Raw genomic sequence first — 22498 nt, 5'->3', positions numbered from 1 at the left:
AAATAAAATAGTCCTTCTGGGTTATAAGCAGTAGTTGTTTTACAATGCCAGTAATAATTTTGATCAGATAATTTTCATAATTTATTGAGTATTCCAGAGTTCAGAAAGAAGCATCCCAGAAGAGCATAGTAAATCTCCTTACCTAAATAAAAAAGTCTTTTTCTATTGAATGTCTCTTTATTTTAGAAAACTTTTGTTCATCACCTATTATGTATATCGTGCCTGGGGAGTCTGTAATATTTTCCTACAGTTAAAGAAAGAGGTTTCAATTCATTAATCAGTCTCTTAAATATACGTTCATCACTTAAAATGTGTCAGGTACCCAGCAGTGTACAAGATAGACATTGTATTGGTCATTCATGTTTAAACAAACATGTAAACAAAATAGCTGTGATAAGTTACAGGAAGGGTATAATTAAGGTGTTGCGATAGTGATTAGTGGAGTGGAGATGGTTAACTTTGAAAAGGATAACCAGGAATGTCTTCCTTTGTGACTTTTAAGTTTTGTTTTGCAAAAAAAAAAAAAAACAAACCCAGATGACCATTGGTTGTGAGAACAGTATGTTCAAAGCAGATCTTCCAATGTTCCAAGCATGTTGGAAGGTAAGTATCACTAGAAGTTAGTGATCTTAGGAAGAGGGTGTGATTTAGAAGACTGATAAGAGCCTATTGAAGAAATCCAGGAGATAAGTGTATGATAGTGTAGTTAAAGAGAGGCATTCCTGTTTAGAGATTTTTATACTTGGAGATTAGTGAGATTTGGGGATTGATAAGAGAGGAAGATGTTCACTATATCTACTTAGTAAGTGTCAAATTGAGCTGCTCAATGGCATTTGCTGAGATTAGGAAGAGTGGAGGAGCAGGGGTTGTATATTCCCTCTTCTGTTCCCATGGTTGGGGCTGTGGGGAGGAGGTAGATAGACAAAAAATGAGTTTGGTTTTAGGATCTATTGACATTGAAACCCCTGAGAAATGTTGAATAACATGTTAGCTATAAGCAAATATGTCTAGAACTCAAAAGAAAGATCTAGTAATTGGGAGTTACTGCCATATAAGTGAAACTTGAAGCTCAGGGAGGGAATGAGTTCATCTGTGGAGAGATTTTAGAATGGCAAAAGGAAGTAGGGCTGCCTCCTGATACAGTTTAAAGATATTTAAAGTTTAAATAAAGGAAACAGAATATTCCTGCACTCTCTAAAACAACAATAAGAATCCAAACAAGAATAATTCAAAAAATGTGAAATCCTGGAAAGTATGATACCAATTAAAAAAAAGTTGGGGGGGACTTCCAGCAAGATGGTGACGGGGCAACCTGGTCTATGAAACCCTCTACAATGGAGAATGCAGAGGGTCTCTGGCTCTCTCCCTGGGGCTGCGGACCCAAATGTCGGCAGCCTGCCCTTCACACGGAGATCGACCTTCACTATCACTGGGGCATCGCAGGGGTCTGGACAGCCACTGCAGCCGCAGACATAGCACCCACTGGTGCTGCTGCAGCCTCTGTGGCGGCCGTAGTGCATTGCACCACCTGTACCTGAGGTGATACTTGACTTCAGTCCTTGAAGCCCCTGCAGGCAAGATCTGCTGGGATTGCTGCCACCTCTGCTGCCACTGTGACGTCCTGCTGGCTGTGGGTTTCCTCCCGTGTGCCCTGAGGCAGGCTTCCATCTCTGGCCTCTGCCCAGTTCCTGTCCAGCCCTACCCCTTCTGGGGCAAGCAGCCGAGATAGCACCACCTGCTGGCGATTGAAGGTAACAACACTGAAATGGGAGAAACAAGCTTGAAAAACAGACACAGACCAGATTTGATTGGTGAATGGAGGGTGATCTGAACTGTCCTTCACAGCAGGCCAGGGGCAACTGACCCTAACTGCGAACTAATTTACCAGCTTGAAAAGACAGCTAGAAATCAGAGCTGAAAGGACATTGGACTTAAACGAAAAGTTTCAGAGTGTGCTCGATTGGTTCTGTTAGTTTAATGACTTAATTCTATTCCTACTGTTCTGTTGCTTTTTTCTTTTCCTCTTCCTTTTCTTCTCTTTTCTCCTCTCTATAAACCATATCTTTGTATAGAGGAACAACACACCAATAAGGTGGTTGGTCAGTTTGTATGTTAGCATCATTGTATGTTTTATTTTTTTTTTTTGTATGGGTGTTGTTTAGTCTGTAGCCGAGGTCTATTGTTTTTATCTGTTTCGGTTTAGGTCTCTCTCTCCATTTGTTGGTACACTCATCTGTTTCCCCCCTTACGCCTCTCTCTCCTCACTCCGCTCTTCCCCCCACTGTCTACTCCATTCTCTTCCCTCTGCTAACCACATTTTATTTCAGGGAGTAAACCTACAGCCCCACTGCATGGACAGATTCCAAGGCAGTGGGAAGTGGGTTTCAGATTATCCATACATCTGTCAGCGAATACCAGGACCTGCAGATAGATTTTGAATCACAGCTCCCCCCTTAAGTAAATATCAAAACTACAGAAAGGACCACCCCTAACCTACAGTGAAACCCCAGAATTGAACAAATAAGAGGGCATACATAAAGAATAGGAGATTGAACAAAGAGACGTAAAAGCAATCCCTCTAAACCCTGAATAACAGAATTAAGGAAGACGGTGATGTGGAGGGAAGGAAAAAGTAGGGAGGGGAAAAAACTGCACAAATGAAGAAAAACCAAAAGAAGAATATAGGTCTCACGCAGACGCTGGGAGATGGGACACTGAGAAAACAGATACTGGAACACAAACAATGAAGAACCCCCAGAATGACTGGTCACATGCAACAAACCCAGTCATCAAGACATTAATAGAGATAATTTTAAAAATTGAGGAGAGACAAGAGGAAAATAGGAAGGAGCTGATATCAGAAATAACAGTAGTAAAGAATATTGTGATGGAAATAAATAACAAACTAATAAGCATGGAAAGCAGAATTAGCCAAGCAGAAGAATCTCAGAGCACGAAGACCAAAACACAGAAGTAACCCAAACTGTCAAAAGCATAGAAAAGAAGCTCAAAAAGACAGAACAAAACCTTCAAGAGATGAATGATCACTTCAAGAGACCGAACATGAGAGTAATTGGCCTTCCTGAGGCAGAGAGAGAAACACAGGCCACACTGGAACAAACATTTCATGAAATCATTCAAGAAAACTTTCCTCATCTCATCAAGGATGAAAAAATTCAAACACAAGAGATTCAGAGAACCCCTGCAAGACAACAAATGAGAAGACCAACTCTTAGACGTATAATAATGCACCTAAACAAAAGAATCCTAAAGACTGCAAGAGAAAAAGGTCGACTATGTACCAGGGAAAACCAATTAGAATAGCAGCAGATTTATCAACAGTAACCCTCCAGGCTAGGAGAGCTTGGAGCCCTATCTTCAAAGTTCTAAAAGATAAACAATTTCAACTGAGAATAACCTACCCAGCCAAGCTAAGCTTCATCAGTGAGGGAGAATGGAAATCTTTCCCAGATATCCAATCCCTAAGAATCTATGTAGCCACAAGACCACCTCTACAAGAAACACTTAAGAAAGTATTGAACACAGAAGAAAAAGAAAAAAGAACAGCAACGTTCTTCACAAGAGTACAGGCAAAATATTAAAAACACACATGATCCAACTCTAAAACCAAAAGAAAGAAAACACACAAACAGGAAGAACAACAATGCTGTAAGAACATTATGATAGGGATCAAGTCTCACATTTCAATAATTTGTTTGAATGTAAATGGACTAAATGTATCACTGAAAAACATAGAATGGCAAAATGGATAAAATATCACCAGGCAACAATCTGTTGCCTTCAAGAGACTCACCACACTAGAAAGGACACTCACAGTCTCAAAGTAAGAGGATGGGAAACAAATTTTCAGGTGAATGGAACACAAAAGAAAGGAGGAGTTGTGATCTTAATCTCAGAAAAAATACCCATTAAGCTATCAGAAATTAAAAAAGATACAGAAGGCCACTACATAATGATGAAACATTCAATCCATCAACAAGAACTATCCATCCTAAGCATATATGCACTGAACATAGGAGCACCAACTTTCATAAAGCAGCTCCTAGGTAAACTGAAAAAAGATATTGACTCCAATACCATCATAGCTGGGGACTTTTAATACCCCACTCACAACCCTAGACAGATCATCAGGACAAAATTCAGCAACGAGACCTGAAACCTCAATGTGACTCTTGATCAAATGGACTTCATTGATACATACAGAACCTTCCAACCAAAGACCACAGAATACACATTCTACTCATCACTGCATGGAACGTACTCTAAGATCAACCATATACTTGGCCATAAATCAAGCATAAGCAAATTTAAAAGGACTGATATTTTACCTTGCACCTTCTCGGACTACAGTGGAATGAAAATAATCATTAACACCAACAAGGTCCCCCCAAACCCACAAAGACATGGACACTAAACAGCATGATGCTAAACAAACTCCTGGATCAATGATGAAATCAAAACGGAGATTAAAAGATACCTGGAAACAAATGAAAATGAAGAAACATCTTACCAAAATCTCTGGGATGCCCTGAAAGCTGTAGTAAGAGGGGAATTTATATCCCTACAAATGCACATGAAGAAAATGGAAGGATCACAAATTAACAGCCTAAGAAGCCACCTAAAAAAGCTGGAAAAGCAAGATCACAAAAACTCTAATTTCAGCAGAAGAATCCAGATCACCAAAATAAAAGCCCAAATCCAGGACTTAGAAGACAAAAAGATAATACAAAAAATCAATGAAACAAAAAGCTTGTTCTTTGAAAGGATAAACAAGATCGATGGTCCCCTAGCTATACTGACCAAGAAAAAGAGAGAAAAAAATCCAAATAAACACAATCAGAAACACAAAAGATGAAGTCACATCTGATCCAGAAGAAATACAAAAGATCATTAGGGACTACTATGTACACTTGTATGGAAACAAACTTGAAAACCTTTCGGAAATGGAGGACTTTCTGTCATCACACAACCTGCGTAGGGTGAAACAAGAAGAAATTGAGACCCTAAATAGACGAATAACCATCAAGGAAATTGACTATATAATAAGAAAACTACCTACAAAAAAAAGGCTCTGGACCAGATGACTTTCCAGCAGAATTCTACAAGATATTTAAGGAGGAGCTTATACCAATCTTACTGAAGGTATTCCAGGCGATTGAGAAAGACAGAACTCTCCCCAAATCATTTTACGAAGCTAACATCACATTGATACCCAAGCCAGGTAAAGACCCAACAAAGAAAGAGAACTACAGGCCAATATCTTTGATGAACATATATGCTAAAATTCTCAACAAGATCCTAGCAAACCGGATTCAACAACACATCTCAAAAATCATCCATCATGACTAAGTAGGCTTCATCCCTGGGATGCAAGACTGGTTCAACATTCGTAAAACCATAAATATAATTAAATACATCAACAGATGTCAAAAGAAAAACCACATGATTATATCATTAGATGCAGAAAAAGATTTTGATAAAATCCAGCACCCCTTCTTGATAACCCTCAAACAGCTAGGCATACAGGAAACATACCTCAAAATAGTAAAAGCCATCTATGAGAAACCCACAGCCAGCATACTCCTAAATGGACAAAAACTGGAACCATTTCCCCTGAAAACTGGAACAAACAAGGATGCCCACTCTCACCCTCCTGTTCAATATATTATTGGAAGGCCTGGCTAGAGCAATCAGAGAAGAGGAGGCAATCAGGTGTATTCAAGTAGGAAAAGAGGAAGTCAAGCTATCTCTCTTCGCAGATGACATGATCATGTACCTTGAAAACCCAATAGAATCTGTCAAAAACCTCCTTACACTTATAAAGGACTTTGGCAAAGTCTCAGGATATAAAATAAATGTGCAAAAGAGAATCGCATTTCTTTACACCAATAATAAACAAACAGAAACCCAAATGAAAAGCACAATTCCATTCACAATAGCCACAAAAAAATGAAATACCTTGGAATCTTCCTAACCAGAAATGTGAAAGACCTTTACAATGAAAACTACAAAACACTGCTCAAAGAAATCAAAGATGACACAAACAAGTGGAAAAATATCCCATGCTCATGGATTGGAAGAATCAACATTGTGAAGATGTCCATCTTACCTAAGGCAATCAACAGATTTAATGCAATTCCCATCAAATTACCAGTAACATTCTTCTCAGACCTAGAAAAAACAACACAGGAATTCATATGGAAACACAAATGACCAAGAATAGCCAGAACAATCCTCAGCAAAAAAAAGCCAAGCAGGTGGTATCACCTTACCAGACTTTAAACTTTACTATAAAGCTACAGTCATCAAAACAGCTTGGTATTGGTTCAGAAACAGACATATAGATCAATGGAATAGAATTGAGATTTTCAGAAACAAAACTTCAATTTCTCAACCAACTCATCTTCGACAGAGCCTCCACCACCTACCTCTGGGGAGAGGAGAACCTATTCAATAAATGGTGCTGGGAAAACTGGCTGACCACATGCAGAAGATTGAAGCAGGACCTCTATTTATCCCCATACACAAAAATTAACTCTAAATGGATCAGAGACCTAAATGTAAAACCTCAACCATAAGAACCTTAGAAAATGAAGGACATACCCTTATGGAAATTGGAACTGGCATTCAATTCCTGAAGAAAACCCAAAACCCACAGGCCATAAGAGATAAGATAGCTAAGTGGGACGTCATTAAACTGACAAGCTTCTGCAAAGCCAAAGAAGCCATCAAGAGAGCAAGGAGACAGCCTACAGACTGGGAAAAAGTATTTGCCAACTCCAGGTATGACAAAGGCTTAACATCTTGTATCTACAAGGAACTCAAATGTGCTGAAAAGAAAAAAACAAACTACCCCATTATAAAATAGGCAAAAGATATTTCTCAAAGGAAGATATTTGAGCAGCCAACAGACACATGAAAAAATGTTCAACCTCACTAATCATCAGGGAGATGCAAATCAAAACCACACTGAGATACCACCTAACTCCAGTCAGAATGCCAATTATCAATAACTCAAAAAATAACAGTTGCTGGAGAGGGTGTGGCGAAAAGGGAACACTCCTACACTATTGGTGGGAGTGCAAACTAGTACAACCTCTGTGGAAAACAGTATGGCGATTCCTAAAAGCTCTAAATATTGGCCTCCCATATGACCCCACAATCCCTCTACTGGGAATATACCCTGAAGAACTCAAGTCACTCTATAAAAAAGATACCTGTACATGTATGTTTATTGCATCATTGTTCCCGATAGGAAGATCCTGGAAGCAACCATGCTGTCCATCAGAAGAGGACTGGATTAAAAAAATGTGGTACATATACACAATGGAATGCTACGCACCCATAAAAAAGAACAAAATCATGAATTTCGCTGCAATCTGGATGGAACTAGAGTCTATAATACTGAGTGACCTCTCACAGAAACAAAGTTCTGAGTATCACATGTTCTCACTCATATAGTGGACCTTGAACATCCAACGTAATATTATAAGAAAATGACTGACAGTGGTGGGAAACTATGGGGGGAAGGGGAAGGGAGATGGAATTAATTGTAGTAAATATCTGTCTGCGGATGCGGAGACACCTCTTATCAACAAGGCTGCCTGAACGAAGCATATTAGTATACCTAACCCTTAACTGTACCCCACAATATCATAATAAAAAATATTGATAAAAAATAATTAAAAAATTTTTTTTTTAATTTTTAAGTTAAAGATAAGATCTGATGAGAAATCAGTAAGGCATAGATTGAAAATGACCATCCCATTTAGCAGCAGTGTTTTTTGTGACTGCCTGAAAAAAGAATTGAATGTTATGAATTTGTTAGTGGTCAAAAGACTCCATACCGTACATTTTACTTAATGTTGAAAGACTCAATACTAAGTTGATGAAAGTAAAAATGTCCCCTATTCTTACCACTACTATTCAGCATTACAGTGGAGATTTCAGCTTGTGTAAGAAGAAGAGAGGAAGTGTGGGATGGAGGAAAAAACTAAAGGTGTGCAGATTGGAAAGGAAGGGAAAAAAGCTTTGTTTGCTGATTACAAAAGAAGTATAAGATTTGTATTATAAAGCATTTCTAAGAGCAATTAAAAACAGACCTCAGCAAATTCCGTGTTCATGGATCAGAAGATTCAGTATGATTAAGATGGCAGTTCTCCCCAGATCTGTAAGTTAAATGTAATCTTTATCTAATTTCCAGCAAACATTTGTTGGAGAAACAGAAGTTCAAATGCAATGTATCTAAAATAGTCAAAACAATTTTGAAAAATTACAACAAAAAAATACACCCTACTTGATTTTAAAATCTACTATAAAGCTACAGTTATCAAGACAGTGTGGTAGTTGTACAAGGAAAGGCATGTAAGTTGATGGAACAAAATAGAGATTACAGAAATAAACCCTTTCATTCATGGTCAGTTGTTTTCCAACAAAAGTACTAATCCTATTCAATGAGGAAAAGATAGGATTTAAACAAATTATGCTGCAACAATTGGTTGTTCACTTGCAAGAATATGTTCACAGTCGGGCTTGGTGGCTCAGCCTGTAATTCCGTGCCTTTGGGAGGCTGAGGTGGGTGGATTGCCTGAGCCCACGAGTTCGAGACCCGCCTGGGCAGCAAGACCTCATCTCTACAATAAACCTAAAAAAAAAATCAGCTGGGCGTGGTAGTGCACGCCTGTAATTCCGGCTACTTGGAAGGCTGAGGCGGAAGGATCGCCAGAGCCCAGCAGGTCGAGGCTGCAGTGGCCGGGTGCGGCCACTGCACTCCAGTCTGCGCGACTGAGTGAGACTCAAACTCAAACTCAAAAAAAAAAAAAGAATATGTTCACTTTTCACATGCTTTTCATAAAAACTAACTTAAACTATGTTATAGACATATATGTCGGACCCGCTGGAGCTGGTCTCCGGCAGATATTATTTAAACAAATAGTATTGCAACAATTGGTTGTTCACTTGCAAGAATATGTTCACTTTTCACATGCTTTTCATAAAAATTAACTCAAAATATGTTATAGACATATATGTAAGAGGTAAAAGTATAAAATATCTAAAAGGAAACGGGAGGAAAACTTTAATGGTGGAATAGGCAAACATTTCTCAGATAGAATACTGAAAGCATAATCCATAAAAGAAAAAATTTGCTGGACTCACTGACTCATCCTGTAATCCCAGCACTTTGGGAGACTGAGGCAAATGGATTGCCTGAACCCTTGGGTTCGAGTCCAGCTTGGGCAACTTGGCGAGACCTCATCTCTACAATTAAAAAACATGTCTGTAGTTCTGGCTACTTGGAAGTCTAAGGCAGAAGGATTGCCAGAGCCCAGCAGGTTGATGCTGGCATGGCCATCAGTTTACTACTGCATTCTAGCCTGGGCGACAGAGTGAGACTCCAACTGAAAAAAAAAAAATGAAAAAAAAAATAGAACTCAATCAAAATTTAAAGGTTTTGTGCTTCAAAGTAGACCACTAATTAAATGGAGAGAGAAGCCATAGACTGAGAAAGATTTGTATATCATATATCTAGTAAAGCACTTTTTTTTTTTGTAGTCTGGATTTTACATAAAAAGAACTAATAGGATATCCATATCTATCTATTTAATATCTCTTTCTCTCTCTCTATATATAAGATAGATTAATAATATTATTAATCTATCTTACATATAGCTATATAAGAGATTTATGGGAATTGACTCATGTGTTCATGGAGGCCAAGGAGTTCCATGATATGCTGTCTACAAGTCAGAGACCTAAGAAAGACAGTGGTGTAATTCATTCCTAGTTTGAAGACCAGGGAAGCCCATGATTAAGCCTGAGGCTGGAAGGCCTGATGACAGATGGACAGGGAAAAGACTGAGGGATAGAGAACCAGGAACTTGGTACTAGACAAGGGCAGGAAAATATGGATTTCCTAGCTTGAGGAGAGGAGGGAGTTCATTCTTCCTCCTTTTTGTTCTTTTAGTCCTCAACTGATTCAAGTGCTGATCTCTCTGGAAACTCCCTCTCAGATATACCTAAAAATAACATTTTACTAGCTATCTGAGTATCACTTAATCCAGTCACAGACTTGTATCCAGAATGTATACAGAACTCTAATAATGCATTGATAAAATGTAAACAATTCAATTAATGAAGGAGGAAAACATTTGATTAGTCATTTCACCAAAGAAGATATACAGGCCACATGTAGTGACTCAAACGTGTAATCCCAGCGCTTTGGGAAGCCAAGGCAAGAGTTGATTGCCTGAGCCCAGTGGTTCCAGACCAACCTGGGCAACTTGGTAACACCTCATCTCTACAATATATCAAAAAGTAGCCAGGCATGGTAGCCCATGCCTGTAGTTCTGGCTACTTGGAAGCCTGAGGCAGAAGGATCGTCTGAGCCTAACCAGTCAACGCTGGGTGACTGTGTGCATGCCACTGCAATCCAACCTGAGTGACAGAGTGAGATTTTGACTCAAAAAAAAAAAAGAGAAGATATACAGATAACTAATGAGCACATGAGAAAGTGCCCAACAATGTACATTAAAACCTCATTAAGATACTATTTCGCAGTCACTAGAATGTTTATAATAATAATAATACATACAATTAGGAAGTGTAGTCAAGGATGTGAAAATTCATTTATACATTGCTGCTTGGAATGTATAGTGGTACACCACTTGGGAAAACAATTTTGCAGTTTCTAAAAAAGTAAAAGATAAACTCAACATATAATTCAGCAATTTCACTCCCCTACTCCAAAGAAATGAAAGCAAATATTCAAACAAAGGTATGTGCATGAGTGTTTGTAGTAGCATTATTCATAATGACCAATAAATGGAAACAATTTAAATGTCCATCAACTAGATAAGCAAAATGTGTATTCTATTGGCAGTGGGATACTATTCCACAGTAAAAAGGAATGAAGAAGTGATACATGCTACCATATTGAGGAACCTCAAAATACATGGTTAGTGAAAGAAACCTGACACAAAAGCTATATAATACATGATTCATTCAGATAAATACAGAATTTATCTGAATTGTTCATTAAAGGTGAGACAGAAAGTAGACAAGTAGTTGCTTGGAGGTTGGGATAGGAATGGAGATTAACTCTAAATAGACACAAAGCAAGTTTTTGTGATAAAAATGTTCTAAAGTGAATTGTGATAAGTGTACAACTTTAGAAACGTTCTTTTGAAAAATACTGAAGTATACAAATTGGATAAATTTTATTGTATGTAATTCATACCTCACTAATCCCCTTTAAAAAATAGTTACCTTGATTGTTTTTTTTGGTAGGAAGAACTGACAACCTGTTTCTCCGAGACTGCAGGTTTTGCATGTAATAACTAATTCTGCCATCTCTTTCCCAATTCTCTTAGTATTGGTCAGGTATATTCACTGGTATTTATATTTCATTAACAGACCATAGAAAAATTAACCTTTTTATTAATCTCTACTTTAAAATGTTGATAATTTCTTTTACCTTTATCATCTTTCTTCTTGTTGCAAGGGATATGCAAATATAATAAAATTTATAATGTACAAATGTGTGTTTTTAAGAGATGACTTTTAAAACTGATAGAGACATGTGAATAACATTTTATATGTATTTCTCAGTTATTATAATTCCTTCTTTTTATTCCAGTATATTATTAATATACTGCTATTAAATAACCTTTGTGGGACCTGTATTTTATCATGGTGTTATAATGTAATGACAGCTCACCTGAATGAGTAAAACATATATCATAGACCTGTGGCTAATCCAAATCATTTGTTTAACTTTGAATTTCAGATAGAAACATCACTAGTGTTCAGTAGTTTAATGTGAATAGAACTTTTCTGAACTATCAATTTCATTATTAATGACTAAGCAAAGATAATTCATGATATATTATTGTGATATAATTGATCTGAAGTTTAAATTGATTTTACATTGAATTCTTTTTCTTGTAGGCGTATTTCATTAGCTAGTCCATGCCAGCTTTTCAAAGCCTCTAATATGACCCAGCGATGGCAACACAGAGAGATTTCAAATTTTGAGTACTTGATTTTTCTCAACACAATAGCAGGTAATCTTAGTCCACACATTGACTTATTTCAAACAATAAATTATTAATTGCAATATGGTTAGATTATTTCAATTACTGGTATAAGTAGCTATTTCACTGCCATTGTTACTGCTAGAATGCCTTATCAAAAGTATATAATAAAGTTTTCAGTTTTATATATGGAGAGTTGACTACTTGAGATAAATTCTAAATGAATATAAAAACTCTTTTTCGGAAAAAGAGAGAATGAGAATTTACAGTTATTTCATATAGTAAGAATAAACTTATGGAGTGGTAGGAATGAAGAACACTATAAAGTCTTAAGAACCTATTACTAAGAAATGTTATTAATAATGAAACAACGAAATGCAACATAGAAAAAAAATGTGGGTAACATGCTAAGTAAAAAACATCCTGACATAGTTTATATTTGAGACATAAAGGAGATGTGTACAGGATAAGGTTGGTAACTTTCATTTTAAGTACAAATGTGAGTATTTACATGATTCTAGAGCAAGGGGGGTATAGATTCAACAAAAGAGATTCAAAGTGCTGTGGTGATTTAAATGGCAGAGAGGGAAATTCTATTCACCCAGTTGGTGGGAGTAAGGAGAAATTAAGGACAGATTTCAATGGTCATGTGAGGATAGATATTATGGTTGAGCATGGTGGCTCATGCCTGAGTACTTTCAGAAGCTGAAGCAGAAGAATTGCTTGAGTCCAGGAGGTTAAGATCAGCCTAGGAAACAGCAAGAACCTCATCTCTACAAAATTAAAAAATTATCCAGGTGTGACGGTGTACACGTGAAGTCCCAGCTACTTAGGAGGCTGAGATGGGAGGATCTCCTGAGCCCAAGTGGTCAATGCTATAGTAAACCATGATCATGCCACTGCATTCTACTTTGGTGACAGAGTGAGACCTCGACTCAAAAAAAAGGATGGAAATTAGTTCGACTAGCAGAAGAGGTAGTTGAGAGAGTAGTAGTCATTGCATATAAAACTGGATTATAACACACATACAAAGATCGGAAAATATAACGTGTACCTAAAAAACAATTAATAGTGTTATTTGTATATATACTGTGTGTGTGCATGCATAAAGTATATATTCATAGAGATATAATCAGAAAAAATGAAAATGTTAGTGTGAAGACATTGTGGAGGATTTTCTGTCATTTTGAGGAGTGAACATTCAGTTCCTTGGGAAACTTTTGAGCACCTAAGTGATATTAGAACTGCATGAAAAATTAACTTGGAGGCAGTATGTAAGATAAATTGGAATGGAGAAATACTAGACAGAGAACAAAGGGAGCAATTTCATTAAAAAAAAAAGTAATGGGTGCTTTCATTAGAGTGGTGACTGGGAATTAAAGGGAAGTATCGCATTACTTAATAATTCACAAGGTGCCAACATTTGACATGCAGCTGACTGAATGTAGGGGGTAGGTGAGAAATGTCAGAAAATCACTAGAAATGGCAGGGCCAGTAATGGTAAAAGAAGTTAAACATTTTTTATCAGCTGGACTCGATGGCTAAGGCCTGTAATCCCAGCACTTTGGGAGGCTGAGGTGAGGGAATTACCTGAGCCCACGGGTTCGAGAACAGCCTGGGCAACTTGGCGAGACCTAATGTCAACAATAAATAAAAAATTAGCCGGACGTGGTAGCGCACACCTGTAGTTCAGGCTACTTGGAAGGCTGAGGCCGAAGGATCGCCTGAACCCAGCAGGTAGACACTGTGGTGGCCGTGAGCGTGCCACTGCATTCCAGCCTGGGTGACGGAGTGAGACTCCAACTCAAAAAAAATCTTTTTTTTAAATCTAGGGAAAGATAATGTTACTGTACTGGCAAGGCTTTCAAGTTAAAGTGTTAGAAAGAGTTTTTGAAGTATAGGTCATAGAGGGTATTTTGAATTTCATCTGTGCAGAGAGGAAATCACTGAGAGAGATGAATTCACCAAGCCAGATAATACAGAATGCAGAGAGATGAGGCCTGGGGAGTGCTTCTGTGTATGAGAAGAAAGAGGGAAAGTTAGTAAAGGAGAAAAAAAGAATGAGCTTCCCCAGAATTTGTAGACGTAGGAGGAGGAGAACAGATGTAAGTCATATCTCTTGAGAGGCAAGGGGAAAGAGAGGAATGACGTTTGTCACCTGTGTCAAAGGTTAGAGTGGTAAGGGAGAATGCAGAATGAGTATAGGACACGCCTCTGGTTTTGGCATTTGAGGTCTTACTGGTTACTTCATGAGGGTTCGTTTTTAAAGCAAGCAAAAATTGTTGATTATGAGGACTAAATGATTGGTGATGAAATGGGAACTTTAGATACAGATTATAATTTTCTTAAATGTATTAGTAAAGAGAGCATGGGTTAGGGCAGAGGGCAGAAACCTCAAAAGAGGGGGAGAGAGAAAGAATAACAATTCAAGTTACGAAGGAGACGGTTTCAAGAGCTCCGGTGAAGGAATTATTCTTAGCATAGAAAAGAACCTCCTAGAGAAGTGGAGAAGGGAGTATTATGAATAATTGAAAGTTGGAGGCTGCATTGAAAGGTCTAAATTTTATCAGCTAGGGGGAAGTTATCTAACAGTCAACTGAGGGAAAGGAATGAAGAAAATATGAAGTTATGTTACAATTTGTAGGACCGATATAACTAGTGACTAAAAGGATTTTTAAATAGTACGAGATAGTATTATACAACAAGTTTAATACACATATTTTTGCATATAGTAAATCAGTTAATTCTTATTGATTGACTAGATAATAATGATTATGGGCCAATGATTATGGAGCAATATTATGCTATGATATGGATCATATCTTATGGATATGAGTATGAAATGACCTACTCTCTAATAGCTTTTGTTATAAATACAGTGCCTTTTGAATATATCCCCTATAGATTCTTTTAAAGAAATAGAATCAATAATTTGTTTTTGATGGTTTTTATGTACATTGGAAGATGAGATTAAATCTCATGTTATTTAAGATTTCTTTTATCTATTATATGTGCCACATATAGGTTCTCATGATATGATACGTTTCCCAAATGGCAGTCAGTAGACATTTGCTAGCTATCTGTTGAGTTTAACTCAATTAAAAGTCTGATTACACTAAGCAGATGCATACTCTTCTTTTTTTTAAGGTACAGTAAACTTTTGATTATTTCAGATTATTTAAGCAGATGGGACCTAATGAGGATTTTACTGTTTACTAACATTTAGGTACGACTGTCTTCAGGTCAGTGAAAAAAGAACTAATAAGTTTCAACCTCAAGATAAATTGAGTAAAATGAAAAGTTAAAAACGTTAGCTCTTACAGAGGGCTTAGATGCCAAGAGTCTATGTAGAGACCTCCTTTAATATTCAACTACATAGTAATATGACATCAGTATATGTTTGAGAAAGAAAAAGGAATGGAGATAATAGAATATAAAATAAGAAAGGAATTCAAGCAATATTAATATACTTGTCTTCCTTGTATTTTAGCCCTAAAAGTGTGTTCACATTAAATCTAACTAAAAAGATGTTGTAGACTAATAAATAGGAATTGGGATTCAAACACCAGTATTTTGATTCCAGGAACAATGATCTCATCTACTATGCTATCTTCCTAGAGTGGTGACAGCCAGAAAACTGCTGTGCATATAGAGAAGGACTACCTCATTCTTTGTTTTAATTTCTATTTTTAATAGATTTAAATATGTCACTGAATGTCATTACTTTAGAAGAGCTATCAAAGAGCATGTGGCAGCATTTTGGGGGTAGGAGAAGCAACACTGATAATGCTGTACATTATTTTCAAAGGGTTATAGAATTTGAAAACTGCCACAGAAATTTCAGAGTTACTTGTACAGTCCCCCTCTTTTTACAGATGACTAGTGAATGTCCACATGTTTTAGTCACTTAAACTTGGTTAACTAGTTGGTTGGTTGGTTAATGAGTGATAGAAAAAGGATTGTGGTTTTGAATATCTCTATGAGAATTACAAATTTATTTGAAAGATATGGGGTACAGTTCAGGACTAGATATGTAAGTGGTCATTGTACAGGTTAGAATTGCAAATTATTTTTTAAAATCTTACTAAAAAGTATTTTACTTGGGGTAGGCTTTCAAGTAATGAAAAATAGTTGTGTCATTTAAAAAAGTATAAACTTTGGGACCAGAGTATTTGAATTTAAACATGACTTGACTGTTACTAATTGTGTGATTTGGGACAAGTTACCTAACCCTTTTAGCCTCAATTTTTTCATCTACAAAAATGTGGATGGGGTGGGCACGGTGGCTCAAGACTGTAATCCCAGCACTTTGAGGACCTCGGCGAGAGGGTTGCCTGAGCCCACAGGTTCAAGACTAGCCTGGGCAACATGGTGAGACCTCATCTCTACAATAAATAAAAAAAATTAGCCAGGCATGGTAGTGCACACCTGTAGTTCTGGCTACTTGGGATAAAGGCGGAAGGATCGCTAGAGCCCAACCCCACCAGGTCATTGCTGAGGTGGCCATGAGTGTGCCACTGCACTCCAGCCTAGGCGACGGAGTGAGACTCCAACTCAGAAAAAAAAAATGGGTATGATACTGACTTCACAGGATTATTGTGAGGATTAAATAGGATCAAGTATGACTCCTTAGAACAGTGTTTGGCATTCCAAAGTTTTTAGTTGTATTTTCTTATTTTTAATAAATTACATAATTGAATCTGTTTCTAATTTTTTAAATTATAAACTTAGAGTGTGCCAGGCACAGTGGCTCATGCTTGTAATCCCTGTACTTTGGGAGGCCGAGTTAGGAGGATCACTTGAAGCCAGGAGTTTGAGACCAGGCTGGGCAACATAGTGAAATCCCGTCTCTACAAAAAATGAAAAAATAAGCCAGGAGTGGTGGCACATCTATACTCCCAACTCATTGGGAGACTGAGATGGGAGGCTTGCTTGAACCCAGGAGTTCAAGGCAGCAGTGAGCTATGATCACGCCACTGGACTACAGCCTAGGTAACAGAATGGGACCGTCTCTCTTTTTTTTTTTTTTTTTTGAGTTGGAGTCTCACTCTGTCGCCCAGCCTGGAGTGCAGTGGCCATTCCCGGCCACCGCAGCCTCGACCTGCTGGGCTCTGGCGATCCTTCTGCCTCAGCCTTCCAAGCAGCCAGAATTACAGGCATGCACTACCATGCCTGGCTGATTTATTTATTTATTGTAGAGATTAGATCTCGCTGCCCAGGTGGGTCTTGAACTCACAGGCTCAGGCAATCCACTCACCTCAGCCTCCCAAAGGCACGGGATTACAGTCTGAGCCACCGAGCCCGGCTGAGACTCTCTCTCTTAAAAAATAAATTAATAAATCAAGAGTGACTTTTTTTTCCCCAACAAGGACGAAGTTACAATGACTTAAATCAGTATCCAGTGTTTCCCTGGGTCATCACTAACTACGAATCAGAAGAACTGGATCTTACCTTGCCCAGCAACTTCAGAGATTTGTCAAAGGTAATTTCTTAGTAATCATCTGAAATATAATTGTCTTGCATTTAGAAAGAAATCTGTCTTTATTTATTTTTATGTAACTTAAAAAATCTTTTAAATATAATTGTACCACTAATATATTTATCTTTTAAATATACTTTCAGTACTTTCAAATTGAAAAATTTAATATACTTGATAACCTTTACATGATGTTTTTGATGACAGTTAAGAATATTGCATTATGTTCATGTTTTCATATACATTCAAGAAGATTTTATCACCAAATGTGAACTTCTTCCAAGGATGTTAATATTTGATAAAACATATGAAGACTGTCATGGCTGGTATTCTTACATAAAGACTCCACACCCACCCCAGGTCGCCTAGCTGATCTCCCTGTTACTTCCTTCTCTTGTCCATTCCTCTCTGCAACAGAATGGGTCCTCTTTAAATCCAATTTTGAATTATGTAACTCTTTAGACCTTTCTTCACTTACCAGTGAATAGCAAATAAATCTTTCTCAATTCAGAGCTTTGCTTCTCTGACTAATGTTTCATGTCTTTACTTTGCAAGAGGCTGACTCTCTTCCATCCTGGAGGTCACCTCCTCAGATATACCATTATTTTATTTTATTTTTATTTTTATTTTTTTGAGTTGGAGTCTCACTCTGTCACCCAGACTGGAGTGCAGTTGCTGTTCCCAGCCACCGCAGCCTCGACCTGCTGGACTCCGGCGATCCTTCCGCCTCAGCCTTCCAAGCAGCCGGAATTACAGGCATGCGCTACCACGCCCGGCTGATTTTTTGATTTATTGTAGAGATGAGGTCTCGCTGCCCAGGTGGGTCTCGAACCCGTGGGCTCAGGCAGTCCACTCACCTCAGCCTCCCAAAGGCGCGGGATGACAGGCTGAACCACCGAGCCTGGCAGATATACCATTATTAATTGCCTTCCTTCCCTGATATTTTACTCTCTGCTTCTTTCATATCACCTACCATATCCTGCATTTGCGTATGCATACTCTACTGACTTGTTTTGGTTCTTCTTTGCTCCTTCACTGAGCTTTATAATGATATCATTCCTGTTCACCATTGTTTCCCCCTGCCTAACACGGTATCTGCCACTCAATAAATGTGTTAAATGACAGAAACAAAGAACAAAGTACCATAATCTCGCTCATAAGCGAATCTTGAACAATTATCGTAATACTGTAAGAAAGGGATTGGCAGTACTGGGAAACTGCAAGGGGAGGGAGGGTGGGATTGGCAGTAGTGGGAAACTGCCAGAGGAAGGGAGATGCATACCTCATTAACAAGGGTACCTGCGTAATGAACATTTGTATACCTGACCTTGAATTATATCCCACATCTTTAAAATAGAGAAAAAAAAATAAAATGTGTTAAATGAATTAAATAAGAAAATATATAAGATATTTTTCCAGTTGCATAATGTTATCATTAGCTACATTAGATTTTTTAAGTACTAGAACATGTAAAGAAGAAAATAAAAATGTATCCTAATTTACCACACATCAGTAAGGAATAATTATATTTTTTCACTTTATTTGAGTTTTTTTATGGATGTATGTATTTATATATGTATGTATATATTGTTTTTAAAATTTTTTGATAAGTATTTTTCCATGTCTCTAGCAGTTCTTCAAGAACTTTCTTTTGCTGTCTTGGATTTTCAATAGATATAGTATTCAGAATCATTATTTGGGGATCTAAGAGAAGGTTATATTTCTTTTGGTTTTTATTATAGAGAATTTCAAGCACATAGATAAGTAGACAAAATAGCAGATGAAACTCACATGTACCCTGCTTAAAAAATGATCAACTTTTTGACTTGTTTTATCGTATTCTCTTTCCCCTTTCTCATATAACTTTTAGCCAAATGCTGCACATCGTATTATTACATCTATAAATATTGCTGTCTGTACTTCTAAAGCTAAGGTCTCTCTTTTTAAATTTCAGTTGTAGTACCATTAACACACTTAAAATATTAATAATATTTTCTTAATATTATTAAATATTATTTCCAGTTGAATAACATTGGTCATTCTTTTTAGTTTGCTTATTTAAATCAAAATTCCAATAAAAGTTTCATACATTACATTCAGTTGATATATCTCTTAAGTGTTTTTAATCTATAGATTTTACTTTCCGTTCCTTTTTTCTTTTTAATTTACAAGTTGAAGAAACATATTGTCTTGTAGATTTTCTTCTAGAGTGGATTTTGCTGATTTCATCCTTGTGGTATAGTCTTACATGTTCTTCTGTATTTTGTAGAAATTGGTAGTTGGTTCTAGAAGCTGATTCAATATTTTTGGCTAATATGCTTTATAGGACATTTTTATATCCTATCAGAACACAGATAATATCTATTTCTTTTTTATGATAACAGTAGTCACTGGTATTTAACACATGGATTCATTAGTTTGGTAAGCATTGCAAAATAGTGTGCTTAAATTCTGTCATCTTTGTTTCATTTATTTTTGGGATTCTTTCTGTAGAGAGACATTTCCCCTCATCGGCTGTTAGGCACATCTCATAGGAAAGGCAGAATAAAAGTTTAATTTTTCTCTTATATACCAGTTTTAAAATATTGAGTTGGTTCTTAGCATCCTCTGGTAGTACCCAACTGACTATGAAATAACTATTTTTATGAACTTACAGATTTAAATGTAGTTGATGTCTCAATCCACTGCAGTTATTATTCTCTTTATTGATTCTCAGTTGTTCCTTCTTTGGTCACTGGAAACTCTGACACAAAGTTAGTCGTTTTTGATAACTTCCATGCTCTCTGGTTTGATAAGTCTTCACCCTCACAACTTCTAGCCCAGATCTAAAATCATCTATTTCTTTGAGAGTCCTCATGGGACTCATTTTAGTGGGAAATAGTATTTGGAAACCACAGTTTGATCTGTTATGCTTGTTGCTACTGGATTTGTCATTATTTCCCTCTCCTTTTTAGAGGGAGCTAGGGAAAAATTTAAAATGAAATACATCATGAGTTCAAACTGATTCCTCCAATTTAAATTTAGGGTCATATTTCTTTTAGGGTATAAGAACTGAGTTCCCGCTTTCATTTGTTTAGGTGGGCAGAAAGTCCCTTCTTTTTTCTAAAACTCCACTCTGTAGCAATTTCTAGCAGTACCCAATGAATGTTTACATCCTTTAATCTGAAGATTCTGTGTTGCTTCTACCTGGTCTGTACCTTGAATCAGTGTTGCTCCATTAATCACTCTAGGTCACTCTAAATTCTCAGGACACCAGATTTCTTGCTCTGAGTACTGACTGTTTTCAAGAACATACATAGTCCTTTATCTCAACTCTCCTAAATCTATCTTAGACCACAGTGAAGTATTTAAATAAAGTTCTATTCAGTACCAAATCTTGCAGTAGAAATGCAAGGCTCCCCGTGATTTATAGTTTTCATCAGAGGATCATTGCAGAGTCCAACATGACAGGTCCATGGCAGTTCACTCCTCATATCCAGTGTCCTTCACGGAGTTCAGACATGACTTCTTTTCTGACATCAGAGAAAGTGGTATGACAGTTCCTCAAAAAATTAAAAATAAAATTACCATATAATCCAGCGGTTGTATTCCTGGGCATATATCCAAAATAGTTGAAAGCAGGGAGATGAACAGATATTTGGACACCTATGTTTATATTTGTAGCAATATTACAACAGCCAAAACATAGAACAACTTATGTGTCCTCTGACTAAAGGATGGATAACCAAAAAGTTGGAATATACATACAATGGAATATTATTCAGCCTTAAGAAGTAAGGAAACTCTGACATGCTGCATGAATGGACCTTGAAACATTATGCTAAGTGAAATAAGGCAACCACAAAAGGCAAATACTTTATGATTCCACTCATATAAGATTTTCAAATTCATAAAGACATAAAGTAGAATCATGTTTGCCAGGTGCTGGGGTGAGGGGAGAATAGGGAGCTATTGTCTAATAGGTATAGAGTTTCAGGTTTGCAGGATGTAAAAAGTTCTAGAGATAGGTAGTCATGGTTACGTAACGGTGTGAATGTACCTAATATGCCACTGAACTGAACACTTAAAAATTGTTAGAATGGTAAATTTTATATTATGTGCATTTTACCACAATTTTAAAAAGGCCAATAACAAAAAAGAAAAAGTGTAAGCAAGCTAGACACAATTAGAACTTTGAAAAAGTGCCTGTGTGCTTCTCTGTAATCTCCTTGAGAACATGCGCAAAACATTCCCAGGCTAACATTCTCTGCAGGAGGGATGTGACTGACACATGGAAGACAGCTGAGCTGTCCTAGCTGAGGCCATCCCAAACAAGCCAGTCCTCAGCTGACCACAAATAGGTGATTGAGTCCAACTAAGAGCAGCCAAGCCTGGCCCAGGTCAGAATTTTCTAGTTGACCCATCGACTGTTAGGAATAATAAATGGTTGCTGTTTTTAAAAAAAATAAGGCAAAGGAAAGCCTTATTTACATATAAGTATTGTATTTATTCTAACAGCCTGTAGTATTTCACTGCAATCTGTAGAGCTCTCTAGCCTAATAAATGAGGACTGTATTAGTTGGACTTGTGTAATGAGCGATGCGGTAAGTCAATAATAAAAACCGGACAGCTCCTTAATCCTCAGGCTATTATAACCTGCTCTCCCTCCATTGTTTGAATTTTGTGTACATGAAAGTAAAAAATCTGTGTACGTGAAAGTAAAAAATCTTATTTTTCATGAATTTTTTAGAATATAAAATTTGCTTCACACAATGAGTGACATTTAGATAAATACCCATTCTAGAATTCTAGAATTGTTTTCTTTTTTTAGTACTGAATACTTCAATTTGGATTTACATAAGCATGTAGCGTATTAAAAATTTTTATTTGATGATTTTTTGGAAATCCCTTGAAGATGTAGTGGATGGTAAGATGGTTTGTGGACCAGGCCCATGTTTCTGTTTTGATGGAACAGGAGCTAACGGTGACA

General features: G+C 37.1%; 1 protein-coding gene across 2 annotated transcripts in view; it reads left to right on the top strand.

Annotated features, from left to right (window-relative positions):
• Positions 1 to 11965: 11965 nt before the first annotated feature.
• Positions 11966 to 22498, top strand: part of LRBA (LPS responsive beige-like anchor protein) — a 216927-nt gene continuing 206394 nt past the window's right edge. For both annotated transcript variants that reach the window (XM_021708074.1, XM_021708075.1), the window contains exons 1-2: positions 11966 to 12083; positions 17423 to 17535. In XM_021708074.1, the coding sequence (XP_021563749.1) occupies positions 12014 to 12083; positions 17423 to 17535 (183 nt within the window). In that variant the 5' untranslated portion in view covers positions 11966 to 12013. The remainder of the gene's footprint in view (positions 12084 to 17422; positions 17536 to 22498) is intronic.

Source organism: Carlito syrichta, unplaced genomic scaffold, assembly GCF_000164805.1.
Source record: "Carlito syrichta isolate Samal-C Ts95f unplaced genomic scaffold, Tarsius_syrichta-2.0.1 Scaffold130554, whole genome shotgun sequence".
NCBI lineage: Eukaryota > Metazoa > Chordata > Mammalia > Primates > Tarsiidae > Carlito > Carlito syrichta.
The sequence above is the reverse complement of the archived record's forward strand: the minus strand, read 5'-3'. Positions and strand labels throughout refer to the sequence as shown.